Raw genomic sequence first — 16,619 nt, forward strand, 5'->3', positions numbered from 1 at the left:
GTCAACAAATGAGGGTGCCTGGGGACATGCAGGGCCTGGGTTTACCTCCACATCACCCGCGGAACAGAGGAGGAGTAGTATGAGGGTGCGACTAACGGCTATCAAAACTGGTTGCCTAGAGCGTTGGGGACAGAGAATGAAAGGAGCAGATTTCTGGGCATGGTAGAATATATTCAGGGCATAATGCACAGACAGGGGTATGGTGGGGTGCGGGTACAGCAGAGGTAAGCCCAGGCACTGGGTGATGATGAGAGAGGTTGTATCTCTGGACATGCTGGTTGTAATGGTTGAGGTCACCGTATGTGTGGGTGGTGGGACAAAGGAGGTATCAGGGTACGAAGAGTGGAACTAGGGGCTCCATTGTAAACTAAAACAATGATAACTAACCTGAACAACAGTATACAAGGCATATTGACATTTGAGAGAGACATAAAGTAATCACAGGTGTTGAATTGGGAGAGCTAGCTAAAACAGTAGCTAAAACAGTAGGTGAGACAACAACAGCTAATCAGCTAGCCCACAACAGCAGGTAAAATGGCGTTGGCTAGGCAGGGAGGGTCGGATTAACTACACACAGAGCCTGAGTACGGTTGGGGCCGACAGATAAAACATAAACAAGCAGAATGGAGTACCGTGATTAATGGACAGTCTAGCATGCATCAGCTATGTAGCCAAGTGATCAGTGTCCAGGGGGGCAGCGGTGGATGGGGCAGGGAAGCTGGACTGGCGAGTGTTATCCAGGTTAAAAAACTGTCTGGCTGTGCAAAAGGTAAAAGCCGCTAGCAGTGGCTAACAATGACTAAATAGCTTGTAGCTAGTTAGCTGGTTAGCTTCTGGAGGTTCTTGAATGTGTTCTAAAAATTAAAAATAATGGTGATTCCGTATCACATTGGGTGAGGCAGGTTACCGGAAGGTATAAACAAATTAAAAATCGAAAAGAGATAGAAAGTAAATATGGGTCCAGTGAGTGTTTGGGACGCGGCAATTCAGATGGTTAGCAGGCCTGTGCTAACAAGCTAACAGTTAGTAGGCCAGGGCTAAACAAGGTAGCAGTTAGCGGACCGGGGCTAAACAAGCTAGCAATTAGCAGGCCGAATTAGCAAGCAAGGAGATAGCAAGGGCTAGAAAGTCGCGATGGGGTGAGTCTGTTTATTCCTCTTCATGCGGTGACATCGATAGACCGGTCGTGGGTCCGGATATTGTAGCCCAGGAGTATGCTTCGGTGGTAGCACAGGAGCTCTGGCCGGGCTAGATTCAAGCTAAGTGGGTGGAAACGCTAGCCAGGAGTAATCATCCGGGGTTGCGGTTAGCTAGATAGCTAGTTGTGAAGAATCCAGCTGAAAATGTTCCGTTTGCGGTGGGAATCCGGGGATAAAAAAGAATAGATACGTTATGCTCTGGTTAGAGTCGCGTTGTTCGAACTGGCGAGAGCTTCCCGAGCTAAAGGTTAGCTGATGACCGGTTAGCTGAAGACCGCTAGCAATGGTTTGCTGACTGATAGCTGGTAGCTAGCTGGTAGCTAGCTGGCTAGCTTCAGTTGAGGGGTTCCGGATCCAAAGTAGATATAAATACTTTAGAAAAAAATAGTTACATTGGGCAAGGCGGGTTGCAGGAGAGTATTTAGAAGTTGAGGTTTAACAAAATGTTTTAAAAGATATGCGAAGAAAAATATGTTAAATTTTTTTTTAAAGATAAATACAAGGGACACGACACGACGACACACACACGTTCGATTGCTACGCCATCTTGGATTCAGAACAACACACACACACACACACACACACACACACACACACACACACACACACACACACACACACACACACACACACACACACACACACACACACACACACACACACACACACACACACACACACACACACACACACACACACACACACACACACACACACTCTCTCACTCTCTCCTGCATGCAGGGATACACACACACTTCACACCCTGTCTACCTGTCTAAAGTAATAAGACTGGACATTACAGCCACACACACATTTTCTTCTTGTGTGTGATGGTGGAATGTTAGTCTTTGAAGATAAACCAGGTTTTTCTCCTAAAGCAGTAACAGTGGAATCCTGATGAGCTAATGATTACTGCCAGATCAACTAAGTACCATATTACTTATAACTAAGTGTCTTATTGTTAACTCATTAATGTTATAAATGACTTGACCAACAGATTGAAACAGTCCAGTCACGCTGAAGTGAAGGACAACATAAAGACAGGAAGCAGATGGTTGTGGTTGGTGGATAATAGACAGATCTGAGGTGAGGGACAACATAAAGACAGGAAGCAGAGAAAGAGGGACAGTGAATGGTTGTGGTTGGTGGATAATAGACAGATCTGAGGTGAGGGACAACATAAAGACAGGAAGCAGAGAATGAGGGACAGTGAATGGTTGTGGTTGGTGGATAATAGACAGATCTGAGGTGAGGGACAACATAAAGACAGGAAGCAGAGAATGAGGGACAGTGAATGGTTGTGGTTGGTGGATAATAGACAGATCTGAGGTGAGGGACAACATAAAGACAGGAAGCAGAGAATGAGGGACAGTGAATGGTTGTGGTTGGTGGATAATAGACAGATCTGAGGTGAGGGACAACATAAAGACAGGAAGCAGAGAATGAGGGACAGTGAATGGTTGTGGTTGGTGGATAATAGACAGATCTGAGGTGAGGGACAACATAAAGACAGGAAGTAGAGAAAGAGGGACAGTGAATGGTTGTGGTTGGTGGATAATAGACAGATCTGAGGTGAGGGACAACATAAAGACAGGAAGCAGAGAATGAGGGACAGTGAATGGTTGTGGTTGGTGGATAATAGACAGATCTGAGGTGAGGGACAACATAAAGACAGGAAGCAGAGAAAGAGGGACAGTGAATGGTTGTGGTTGGTGGATAATAGACAGATCTGAGGTGAGGGACAACATAAAGACAGGAAGCAGATGGTTGTGGTTGGTGGATAATAGACAGATCTGAGGTGAGGGACAACATAAAGACAGGAAGCAGATGGTTGTGGTTGGTGGATAATAGACAGATCTGAGGTGAGGAACAACATAAAGACAGGAAACAGAGAATGAGGGACAGTGAATGGTTGTGGTTGGTGGATAATAGACAGATCTGAGGTGAGGGACAACATAAAGACAGGAAGCAGATGGTTGTGGTTGGTGGATAATAGACAGATCTGAGGTGAGGGACAACATAAAGACAGGAAGCAGAGAATGAGGGACAGTGAATGGTTGTGGTTGGTGGATAATAGACAGATCTGAGGTGAGGGACAACATAAAGACAGGAAGCAGATGGTTGCGGTTGGTGGATAATAGACAGATCTGGATACAGCCGGTCTCTACTCTTCCACCATAGTTGTTTCGATGGAGGCCCAGTGGAGAGTCTAATCTGTTGTTGACAGAGTTGTAATTGAATTATTCCTGGTAGAGAGGTGTGTGTGTGTGTGTATGTGTGTGTGTGTTTGTGTGTGTGTGTGTGTGTGCGTGTGTGCGTGTGTGTGTGTGTGCGTGTGTGCGTGTGTGTGTGTGTGGGGGGGGGGTAGATTGGGTGTATTGTCGACGGTGAGGTTAGCATCACAAAGGGGTGTTTGGTGTCTGGTGTGTGTGTTTGCGCATTGGTGTCTGGTGTGTGTGTTTGGTGTCTGGTGTGTGTGTTTGGTGTCTGGTGTGTGTGTTTGCGCGTTGGTGTCTGGTGTGTGTGTTTGGTGTCTGGTGTGTGTGTTTGGTGTCTGGTGTGTGTGTTTGGTGTCTGGTGTGTGTGTTTGGTGTCTGGTGTGTGTGTCTGGTGTGTGTGTTTGCGCGTTGGTGTCTGGTGTGTGTGTTTGGTGTCTGGTGTGTGTGTTTGCACGTTGGTGTCTGGTGTGTGCGTTGGCAGTTGGTCAGACTAATTGTGATGGTAATGTACTAGCCTTTGGCTGCTTGTCTGAGTGCCAGGCCAATTTGCATTACCTTTGTAGAGTTTGGCTCAGAATAACCTGTCTGCAATATGCTATTCGTCATTCTGTTTCTGTTTCTGTCTGTTTCTGTTTCTGTCTGATGCTGTTTCTGTGTCTGTCTGTTTCTGTGTCTGTCTGATGCTGTTTCTGTCTGTCTGTTTCTGTGTTTGTCTGATGCTGTTTCTGTCTGTCTGTTTCTGTGTTTGTCTGATGCTGTTTCTGTTTCTGTCTGTGTCCATCTGTTTCTGTTTCTGTCTGATGCTGTTTCTGTGTCTGTCTGTTTCTGTGTCTGTCTGATGCTGTTTCTGTGTCTATCTGTCTGAGTCTGTTTGTTTCTGTCTGTATGTTTCTGTCTGACTGTTTGTTTCTGTCTGACTTTCTGTTTCTGACTGTCTGTTTCTTTCTTTCTGTTTCTGTGTCTGTTTCTTTCTTTTGTTTCTGTGTCTGTTTTTTCTGTGTATGTTTGTTTCTGTGTCTGTGTCTGTGTCTGTGTCTGTTTCTCTGTCTGTCTGTCTGTCTGTCTGTCTGTCTGTCTGTCTGTCTGTCTGTCTGTCTGTCTGTCTGTCTGTCTGTCTGTCTGTCTGTCTGTCTGTCTGTCTGTCTGTCTGTCTGTCTGTCTGTCTGTCTGTCTGTCTGTCTGTCTGTCTGTTTATCTTTCTTTGTGTTTCTGTGTCTGTCTGTTTCTGTCTGTTTGTTTCTGTGTCTGTCTCTTTCTGTCTGTCTGTTTCTGTCTGTCTCTATCTTTCTTTCTGTTTCTGTCTGTTTGTTTCTGTCTGTCTGTTTCTGTCTGTCTGTTTATCTTTCTTTCTGTTTCTGTCTGTCTGTCTGTTTCTGTCTGTCTGTTTCTGTCTGTCTGTTTCTGTCTGTCTCTATCTTTCTTTCTGTTTCTGTCTGTTTGTTTCTGTCTGTCTGTTTCTGTCTGTCTGTTTATCTTTCTTTCTGTTTCTGTCTGTTTGTTTCTGTGTCTGTCTGTTTCTGTCTGTCTGTTTCTGTCTGTCTCTATCTTTCTTTCTGTTTCTGTCTGTTTCTGACTGTCTGCTTCTGTTTCTCTCTGTTTCTGTGACTGTGTCTGTTTCGGTGTCTGTCTGTTTCGGTGTCTGTCTGTTTCTGTGTCTGTCTGTTTCTGTGTCTGTCTGTTTCTCTGTCTGTCTGTTTCTCTGTCTGTCTGTTTCTGTGTCTGTCTGTCTGTTTCTCTGTCTGTCTGTTTCTCTGTCTGCCTGTTTCTGTGACTGTCTGTTTCTGTCTCTGTCTATCTTTCTGTCTTTTTCAGTGTCTGTCTGTATCTGTCTATCTGTCTGTTTCAGATTTGTGCACCATAAAAATAAATGGTTAATAATGTATTGTGTTATTTTGGAGTCACTTTTATTGTAAATAAGAATATAATATGTTTCTAAACACTTCTAGATTGATAACATATTTCTAAATATGTGTTGTAGATCAGCTTCCTGAAATGTGGCATTGAGTAATTGTAATTGTGTGTTTTATCCCAGTTGAAAAGCTTTTTTGTTATTCTGGCATATTGATAAGACGGTTCCATAACCTCATCATTTCACCCCTCTGTCTTCCTTCACAGGGTTACAACCCATGTCTTCTTCACAGGGCTACAACCCATGTCTTCTTCACAGGGCTACAACCCATGTCTTCTTCAATTGCTAGGCTTGGGGAAAACGTATGCACTCCCAGAAAACATTGTATGGCTCTATTCTGAAAGAGTTTGCTGTTTAGGATTCTTTCAAACCCCAGATTTCAGAAGTTCAGAATAGGACACATACATGAATTATAGAGCTATGAATATGTACGATAGCCAAGGTCTATACAGATTTTAAGATGACCCCAATGCTCTACCTGCACAATCTGTTATAGGTCTTTATACCCTCCTCAAAGGTCATACATTCATCAAAAAGGAATTAAGGTATATACACGGAGTGTACAAAACATGATTTACACCTGATTTTTCCATGAAATAGACTGACCAGGTGAATCCAGGTGGAAGCTATTGATGTCACTTATTAAATCCACTTCAATCAGTGTAGATGAATGGGAGGAGACAAGCTAAAGAAGGATTTCTAAGCCTTGAGACAATTGAGTCATGGATTGTGTATCTGTGCCATTCAGATGGTGAATGGGAAAGACAAAAGATTTAAGTGCCTTTGAACAGGGTATGGTAGTAGGTGCCAGGCTCACCGGTTTGAGTCAAGAACTGCAACACTGCTGGGTTTTTCATGCTCAACAGTTTCCTGTGTGTATCAAGAATGGTCCACCACCCAAAGAACATCCAGCCACCTTGACACAACTGTGGGATGCATTGGAGTCAATATGGGCCAGCATCCCTGTGGAACGCTTTCGACACCTCGTAGAATCCATGCCCCTGTTCTGAGAGGGTGCAACTCAATATTATGAAGGTGTTCGTATATGAGCAAGTGTAGTTTAGGGGCATTGTTCCAAACTTATAAAATACAATAAAAATCTGTGTGATCAGGTATGAATACTTCTTAGTTTACTCTTAATCTGGGTTTTACCTGGGTTTATCTTGGTTAATCATCTCCATTTTGTACACCAGAGATTGACAGTGTTCAACATACCTTGCCGATCAAACTCACTCTCTGCAAGGATGACAACATAATCTGCATACAATCGTATCCCCAGGGTCGTGTCATATAATTTAACTCCTAGGTTAGCGTGCTTGATTTGCCTGGCCAAGTCATTCACCAAAAGGGCAAACAAAGTTTGGGAAAGCACAGGTGCAGAAGGTGAGTTTCATAATAAGAAACATGAAGAATATTCAAAACAGGACAAGCTTACTGAACGGAAACAAAACCAATACTGCCTGAAGACTGAGGCTACTGAGGGCTAAATAAAGGGGAAGTAATCATGGGAATGATGCAGTTCAGGTGTGCATAACGATGAGGAGCAGGTGTGCATAAAGATGGGATGCAGGTGTGCATAATGATGGTTGACATGAACGCGTAATGGGGGTTGCCAGGACCAGTGGTTAGTAGACCGGCTACTTCAAGCGCCGGAGCGGGACAGTGGGAGCAGGCGTGACAGTTGATCGTTGCCAGACAACCATTTTCAAGTTTTGCCATAGATTTTCATGAAGATTTAAGTCAAAACTGTAACTCGTACACTCAGGAACATTCACTATCTTCTTGGTAAGCAACTCCAGTGTAGATTTGGCCTTTTGATTTAGGTTGTTGTCCTGCTAAAAGGTGAATTAATCTCCCATGTCTAGTGGAAAGCAGACTGAACCAGGTTTTCCTCTAGGATTTTGCTTGTGTTTAGCTACATTCCATTTAGTTTCCTGAAAAACTCCTTAACGATTACAAGCATACCCATAACATGATGCAGCCACCACTATGCTTGAACAAATGGAGCACGGTATTCAATAATGTGTCGTATTGAATTTGCCCCAAACAAAACATTTTGTATTCAGGACAAAAAATGAATTTGCTTTGCCACATTTCTTGCAGTATTACTTTAGTGCCTTTAGGAAACAGGATGCATGTTTTGGATTCTTTTTATTCTACGTGGGCTTCCTTCTTTTCACTCTGTCAATTAGGTTAGTTTTGTGGAGTAACTATAATGTTGTTGATCCATCATCAGTTTTCTCCTATCACAGCCATGTTACTGTTTTAAAGTCACCATTGGCCTCATGGTAAAATCCCTGAGTGTCTTTCTTCCTCTCCGGCAACTGAGTTAGGAAGGATGTCTGTATGACTGGGTGTATTGATACACCATCCAAAGTGTAGTTAATAACTTCACCATGATCATAGGGATATTGAATGTTTGCTTTTTTACCCATCTACCAATAGGTGCTCTTCCCTTCCCCTTTCCCTTTACTTGCGAGCCTTTGGAAAAACTCCCTGGTCTTTGTGGTTGAATGTGGTTGAAATTCACAGCTCTACTGAGGTACCTTACATACATATATGTGTGTGATTCACAGATGAGGTAGTCATTAAAAAAATAATGTTAAGAACTTCTTCGGGATCAGCGGGTCCCCTGCATGACGGTTGACCTTACGTAGACTAATGCGATTAGCATGAGGTTGTAAGTAACACAACATTTACCAGAACATAGACATATCTGATATTATCAGAAAGATTCAATTCTTGTTCATCTAACGGCACTGTCCAATTTACAGTAGCTATTACAGTGGAAAAATGCCATGCTATTGTTTAAGGAGAGTGCACAATTTTGAACATGAAAAGTTATTAATAAACAAATTAGGCACATTTGGGCAGTCTTGATCCAACATTTTGAACAGAAATGAAATGGTTCATTGGATCAGTCTAAAACTTTAGACATACACTGCTGCCATCTAGTGGCCAAAATCTACATTGTACCTGGGCTGGAATAATACATTATGGCCTTTCTCTTGCATTTCAAAAATGATGGTAAAAAAAATACAAAAGAACGGTTGTTTTCTTGGTATTATCTTTTACCAGATCTATTGTGTTATATTCTACTACATTCCTTTCACATTTCCACAAACTTCAAAGTGTTTCCTTTCAAATGGTACTAAGAATATGCATATCCTTGCTTCAGGGCCTGAGCTACCGGCAGTTAGATTTGAGTATGTCATTTTAGGCAAAGATCTTCTTTCTTAAATAGGGGCTAATCCTTAACACTATTACTGGACACAGAGTCAGTCGATGAAACTTATTACGTTACTTGTTAAGCACATTTTTACTCCTGAACTTGTTTAGGCTTGCCATAAATTGAATCTATTTTAAATGCAGGCTGTAACACAACAAAATGTGGAAAAAGTCAAGGGGTGGGAATACTTTCTGAGTGCAGTGTAAATCTATATACAAGGCATGTTTAATGAAACCCAATCTGCTCATGTATAAGTAATTCTGAGTCAACCTGTTGTTTAGCATCCCAGAGTATGACATGCGGACTGTGCTAATAATGCTGATGCGTTTGTAATTTAATGGGACCCCTGGATCATTATTTGATGACTTTGGGATTGGTTTAATGATAACTTTGGGATTGGTTTAATGATAACTTTGGGATTGGTTTAATGATGACTTTGGGATTGGTTTAATGATAACTTTGGGATTGGTTTAATGATAACTTTGGGATTGGTTTAATGATAACTTTGGGATTGGTTTAATGATAACTTTGGGATTGGTTTAATGATAACTTTGGGATTGGTTTAATGATGACTTTGGGATTGGTTTAATGATGACTTTGGGATTGGTTTAATGATGACTTTGGGATTGGTTTAATGATAACTTTGGGATTGGTTTAATGATAACTTTGGGATTGGTTTAATGATAACTTTGGGATTGGTTTAATGATAACTTTGGGATTGGTTTAATGATAACTTTGTACCCAGTTGAAGGGATGATACCATTTTCAAAACACACATGCACACCTGTATTTGGGGAGTTTCTCACATTCCTCTCTGCAAATCCTTTCAAGCTCTGTCATGTTGGATGGGGAGTGTTGCTGCACAGCTATTTTCAGGTCCCTCCAGAAATGTTCAATCAGGTTCAAGTCCGGGCTCTGGCTTGGCCACTCAAGGACATTCAGTGACTTGTCCCGAAGCCACTCCTGCATTGTCTTGGCTGTGTGCTTATGGTTGTTGTCCTGTTGGAAGGTAAACCTTTGCCCCAGTCTGAGGTCCTGAGCGCTCTGGAGCAGATTTTCATCAAGGATCTCTCTGTACTTTGCTCTGGTCATCTTTCCCTTGATCATGGCAAGTCTCCCAGTCCCTGACGTTGAAAACATCCCCAAAGCATGATGCTGCCACCACCATGCTTCACTGTAGGGATGATGCCAGGTTTCCTCCAAACGTAACGCTTGGCATTCAGGCCAGAGAGTTCCATCTTGGTTTTATCAGACCCAGAGAATCTTGTTTCTCATGGTCTGAGAGTCTTTAGGTGTCTTTTGGCAAACTCCAAGTGGGCTGTCATGTGCTTTTAACTGATGAGTGGCTTCTGCCTGGCCACTCTACCATAAAGGCCTGATTGGAGGAGTGCTGCAGAGATGGTTGTCCTTCTGGAAGGTCCTCCCATCTCCACAGAGGAACTCTAGAGCTCTGTCAAAGTGACTGTCAGGTTCTTGATCATCTCCCTGACAAAGGCCCTTCTCCCCCGATTGTTCAGTTTGCTGTGTGGCCAGCTCCAGGAAGAGTCTTGGTGTTTCCAAACTTCTTCCATTTAAGAATAATGAAGGTCACTGTGTTCTTGGGGACCTTCAATGGGGCAGAAATGTTTTGGGACCCTTCCCCAGATCTGTGCCTCGACGCGATCCTGTCTCAGAGCTCTACGGACAATTCCTTCAACCTCAAGGCTTGGTTTTTGCTCTGATATGCACTGTCAACAGTGGGACCTTCTATAGACAGGTGTGTGACTTTCCAAATCATGTCCAATCAATTAAATTTACCACAGGTGAGCTCCAAACAAGTTGCAGAAACATCTCAAGGGTGATCAATGGAAACAGGATACATCTGAGCTCAATTTCAAGTCTCATAGCAAAGGGTCTGAATAGTTATGTAAATAAGGTATTTCTGTTTTTTGTTTTTGTATACATTTGCAAAAAATAATGAAACCCTGTTTCCACTTTGTCATTATGGGGTATTTTGTGTAGATTGCTGAGGTAAAAACATATTTAATATATTCAAGAATAAGGCTGTAAAAGAACAAAATGTGGTCAAAGGTTATGAATACTTTCCGAAGGCGCTGTATGTGTACATTTTGTGTGTATGTGTATATTTTGTATGTTTGTGTGTATGTGCATTTGTGCATGCATGCAGCCGTGCACATGTCTTTTTCTGTGCGCACATGTGTTTATACTCCAAGTCCATCCACCCTGACCTGTGCCATTCTTCTTCTAATAATAATAATAATAATATATGCCATTTAGCAGACGCTTTTATCCAAAGCGACTTACAGTCATGTGTGCATACATTCTACATCTCTCTCTCTCTCTCTCTCTCTCTCTCTCTCTCTCTCTCTCTCTCTCTCTCTCTCTCTCTCTCTCTCTCTCTCTCTCTCTCTCTCTCTCTCTCTCTCTCTCTCTCCACACAGACGTTTAGAATGAATGAATGGATACAGGGAGGGAGGTTAATCAAGTGCGGAGGTGGAATACAATGCAGACTTCAGATATCTCAATTGCATTAGTATGGACTGCTCAGCTGCATTGATTTATGGTTTAATCTATTTTATTGTTGCTTTTATTTGTCATTTCTGATACAGAATGTTTTTTGTGGACAGGTTTATATTCCAGCACTGTGTAAGGTCAGATAATACCACTTGAACTTTGCACTCTTGTAAACCTGCCCCCTTTTATTGATTTCTGATGTCCTTCAGGTCTGGAGTCAGTTATTGGATTGTGGAAGTAAAGTTGCTATTATTGGATTTACTGAAGTCAAGATATACTTATTTCTTCTAAGGTTTCTGGTTGAAACCACAATCAGGACATAGTGCAATAGTCTATTTTGTGTAATCAGTGACCAATACCTTTAAATTCCAACGGAACTCACTGTGGATGAAGAACCCTTGGCTAGTTAGCAAGCCTGTAAGCTACACTAATATCATTTGAAGTGTCATGTGATGAGCCATTAGGGCTTTAGAGAGGGTTGGAGTGGGTTAGAGTGGGTTAGAGAGGGTTAGAGAGGGTTAGAGAGGGTTAGAGAGGGTTAGAGAGGGTTAGAGTGGGTTAGAGTGGGTTAGAGTGGGTTAGAGTGGGTTAGAGAGTTAGAGAGGGTTAGAGTGGGTTAGAGTACAGACATCACCATCCTACTTTTATTTAATTTATGACACTCAGTGTTTGGGGGCAACTTATGGGCCCCTGGTCAAGTTGGGGCCCCCCCAGACCCTCTCTGCCCCCTATTTAAACTCATATCAAAGGTACGATTTCAACCTAGTTGACTCCATACAACACGGCCCTCCTCACTCTTGTAAAATTGGAGGCAATTGATAGTGTTCATAGCCGCACAGGTGAGGTTGTGGGTTTACAGAGGTCCTTTGTGTTTTATGAGTCCTGGGGGACACTGTAGTGCTGTATGTGGGCCTGGACATTAGCTTACATAGAGATTGTAAGGGAAAGTTCAGAGAGAACCCACTCCTCTAATTCAAACATATTTTGCACACACTGAAATATGCACACCAACACAAACACACACGCACATGAACACATACACAGAAACACAGTACAGCTTTGTCTGGACAGGACTTCTCCAGACTACTCTAAACCACCTTACGCCGCTAACACAGACACACACAGTTCACACACACACTTTGACAATACGGATGGTTTATGTCTCCGACCATCTGCTCATTAGGTTTGCCTCATTTAACAGGGACGCTCTGTGACATCATCACACAGGGACAGCCTGTCTGTCTGCACTCTTGGTCACACATCAGCTGGCGACGAAACAGAGGAAGTTCAGATCACACAGAGAAGTCTAACTGTAATTGGATAAAGGCTACTATGAGTGTGTTATTAGACCTTAGGGCGTACACTAGTGTATAGCACCCACCTGGATAATGTACTCCGGGGAGAAGTCAACTTTAACCACAGATCTGGGATGAGCTGACCCTACCTTCACTGCATCCTAACTTTAGAGAGAAGTGTATATGGGTAACTATCTGACTCTAAAGAATGCATAACAACTTGTTTATTGCTAGTATGATCACCGCACATCTGTTGGTCAACTGAAGAATGGGAATGTCAACCCTTTTAATTGGCTTTTCCAATGACATAAGGCCCCACAAATTACTCAACCCGCAAGTTATTCTCTTAAAATCTCCCACATGAATCAAGCTGTGTTAATATACTGTATGTTATTCATGTTGTTAAAGTTGTCCACACATCCCTTACCAGTGTTCTCTCCACCCAAACACAAATGATCAAAGGCTGTCTCTAACAACACAATATAGAGCTGACCCACTCTGTCCTTCTCCTCTTCAACCAAAACAATCCCTCCCCCTCTTCCAACTGACCTCTCACAGCAGTGGTTGCCCCTGGCAACACCAATAGGAACAGATGCTGCGGAGCTGGCCCGCCTTTTGACCCCCATTAACCTATGACCCCTCTAGTTTCTGAATGGGCGGGTCATCCGAGAGGCCCCACCAGAACTGAAAAGTTGCTATATGTGGTTCTGGTCTTCATAACCTGCCTGAGACACAAATCTAGAGTCAGACTGTGCCATCACCAGCCCCAATCCGAGACTTACCATGAAGCGATGCCATTAGGCGAATTCTTAGATATTAGGTTTTGTTGTGGAATTGTTAGATATTAGGTTTTGTTGTGAAATTTGTTAGATATTAGCTTTTGCTGTGGAATTTGTTAGATATTAGGTTTTGTTGTGGAATTGTTAGATATTACCTGTTAGATACTGCTGCAATGTTGGTTCTAGAAGCATAAGAATTTCGCTAACATCTGATAACCATGTGTATGTGACCAATAACATCTGATAACCATGTGTATGTGGCCAATAACATCTGATAACCATGTGTATGTGACCAATAACATCTGATAACCATGTGTATGTGAACAATAACATCTGATAACCATGTGTATGTGACCAATAACATCTGCTAACCATGTGTATGTGACCAATAACATCTGCTAACCATGTGTATGTGACCAATAACATCTGCTAACCATGTATATGTGACCAATAACATCTGATAACCATGTGTATGTGACCAATGAAATGTGATTTTATTTGATGTAATGGATGTATTGATCCAATGTAATAAGATGTATACTTGCTGTGTGCTGATGGTTTCTGTCCTGTGTATGTCTTAGGTACAGAGACCTAGTGGACACCACTCTAGCTGACAAGAAGAAGCTTTCATCAGAGGAGAAATGTTGCTTTGTTCTGCAGCAGTGCAAACTCCAAGGATGGCAGGTGTGTGGTGCTGTCTCTGCTTCCCTAGTCTGTCTGTCTGTCTGTCTGTCTGTCTGTCTGTCTGTCTGTCTGTCTGTCTGTCTGTCTGTCTGTCTGTCTGTCTGTCTGTCTGTCTGTCTGTCTGTCTGTCTGTCTGTCTGTCTGTCTGTCTCTGCTTGCCTGTCTGTCTGTCTGCCTGTCTGCCTGTCTGCCTGTCTGCCTGTCTGCCTGTCTGCCTGTCTGTCTGTCTGTCTGTCTGTCTGTCTGTCCTGTCTGTCTGTCTGTCTGTCTGTCTGTCTGTCTGTCTGTCTGCCTGTCTGTCTGTCTGTCTGTCTGTCTGTCTGTCTGTCTGTGCTTCCCTAGTCTGTCTGTACTAGTCTGTCTGTACTTCCCTAGTCTGTCTGTACTAGTCTGCCCTAGTCTGTCTGCACAGAAGATAGGAAGAGGAATATTTTGAGCCCAGACCACTATATTTTGAAATCCCATGGACTTCTGATTAAATGTATTATTATTACAGCTGCCACTAAATCAACCCCTTAGACACACACACACACACACACACACACACACACACACACACACACACACACACACACACACACACACACACACACACACACACACACACACACACACACACACACACACACACACACACACACACACACACACACACACACACACATCAAGCTTCAGTCTGGAGCGGGCCATGACACTTCACCCCCTGTCTCCTAGACTGTAGTGTGTGACCTCTGGGGTTCACGGCGGCTCACGGCTCTCTCTCCCGCACGCACGCTCTCTCTCTCTACATTTACATACATTTACATTTAAGTCATTTAGCAGACGTTCTTATCCAGAGCGACTTACAAATTGGTGCATTCACCTTATGACGTCCAGTGGAACAGCCACTTTACAATAGTGCATCTAAATCTTTTAAGGTGGGGGAGGTGAGAAGGATTACTTTATCCTATCCTAGGTATTCCTTAAAGAAGTGGGGTTTCAGGTGTCTCCGGAAGGTGGTGATTGACTCCGCTGTCCTGGCGTCGTGAGGGAGTTTGTTCCACCATTGGGGGGCCAGAGCAGCGAACAGTTTTGACTGGGCTGAGCGGGAACTGTACTTCCTCAGTGGTAGGGAGGCGAGCAGGCCAGAGGTGGATGAACGCAGTGCCCTTGTTTGGGTGTAGGGCCTGTTTAGAGCCTGGAGGTACTGAGGTGCCGTTCCCCTCACAGCTCCGTAGGCAAGCACCATGGTCTTGTAGCGGATGCGAGCTTCAACTGGAAGCCAGTGGAGAGAGCGGAGGAGCGGGTTGACGTGAGAGAACTTGGGAAGGTTGAACACCAGACGGGCTGTGGTGTTCTGGATGAGTTGTAGGGGTTTAATGGCACAGGCAGGGAGCCCAGCCAACAGCGAGTTGCAGTAATCCAGACGGGAGATGACAAGTGCCTGGATTAGGACCTGCGCCGCTTCCTCTGTGAGGCAGGGTCGTACTCTGCGGATGTTGTAGAGCATGAACCTACAGGAACGGGCCACCGCCTTGATGTTAGTTGAGAACGACAGGGTGTTGTCCAGGATCACGCCAAGGTTCTTAGCGCTCTGGGAGAAGGACACAATGGAGTTGTCAACCGTGATGGCGAGATCGTGGAACGGGCAGTCCTTCCCGGGAGGAAGAGCAGCTCCGTCTTGCCGAGGTTCAGCTTGAGGTGGTGATCCGTCATCCACACTGATATGTCTGCCAGACATGCAGAGATGCGATTCGCCACCTGGTCATCAGAAGGGGGAAAGGAGAAGATTAATTGTGTGTCGTCTGCATAGCAATGATAGGAGAGACCATGTGAGGTTATGACAGAGCCAAGTGACTTGGTGTATAGCGAGAATAGGAGAGGGTCTAGAACAGTGCCCTGGGGGACACCAGTGGTGAGAGCGTGTGGTGAGGAGACAGATTCTCGCCACGCCACCCGGTAGGAGCGACCTGTCAGGTAGGACGCAATCCAAGCGTGGGCCGTGCCGGAGATGCCCAACTCGGAGAGGGTGGAGAGGAGGATCTGATGGTTCACAGTATCGAAGGCAGCCGATAGGTCTAGAAGGATGAGAGCAGAGGAGAGAGAGTTAGTTTTAGCAGTGCGGAGCGCCTCCGTGATACAGAGAAGAGCAGTCTCAGTTGAATGACTAGTCTTGAAACCTGACTGATTTGGATCAAGAAGGTCATTCTGAGAGAGATAGCGGGAGAGCTGGCCAAGGACGGTACGTTCAAGAGTTTTGGAGAGAAAAGAAAGAAGGGATACTGGTCTGTAGTTGTTGACATCGGAGGGATCGAGTGTAGGTTTTTTCAGAAGGGGTGCAACTCTCGCTCTCTTGAAGACGGAAGGGACGTAGCCAGCGGTCAGGGATGAGTTGATGAGCGAGGTGAGGTAAGGGAGAAGGTCTCCGGAAATGGTCTGGAGAAGAGAGGAGGGGATAGGGTCAAGCGGGCAGGTTGTTGGGCGGCCGGCCGTCACAAGACGCGAGATTTCATCTGGAGAGAGAGGGGAGAAAGAGGTCAGAGCACAGGGTAGGGCAGTGTGAGCAGAACCAGCGGTGTCGTTTGACTTAGCAAACGAGGATCGGATGTCGTCGACCTTCTTTTCAAAATGGTTGACGAAGTCATCTGCAGAGAGGGAGGAGGGAGGGGGAGGAGGGTTCAGGAGGGAGGAGAAGGTGGCAAAGAGCTTCCTAGGGTTAGAGGCAGATGCTTGGAATTTAGAGTGGTAGAAAGTGGCTTTAGCAGCAGAGACAGAGGAGGAAAATGTAGAGAGGAGGGAGTGAAAGGATGCC

At 44.2% G+C, this 16,619-nt stretch overlaps 1 protein-coding gene across 1 annotated transcript in view; it reads left to right on the forward strand.

Annotated features, from left to right (window-relative positions):
• Positions 1-16,619, forward strand: part of LOC124044168 (unconventional myosin-XVI-like) — a 519,573-nt gene that overhangs the window by 213,472 nt on the left and 289,482 nt on the right. The window contains exon 28 of the mRNA XM_046363671.1: positions 13,726-13,828. Coding sequence (XP_046219627.1) covers positions 13,726-13,828 — 103 coding nt within the window. The remainder of the gene's footprint in view (positions 1-13,725; positions 13,829-16,619) is intronic.

This window comes from Oncorhynchus gorbuscha, linkage group LG09 (genome assembly GCF_021184085.1).
Source record: "Oncorhynchus gorbuscha isolate QuinsamMale2020 ecotype Even-year linkage group LG09, OgorEven_v1.0, whole genome shotgun sequence".
NCBI classification, from domain to species: domain Eukaryota; kingdom Metazoa; phylum Chordata; class Actinopteri; order Salmoniformes; family Salmonidae; genus Oncorhynchus; species Oncorhynchus gorbuscha.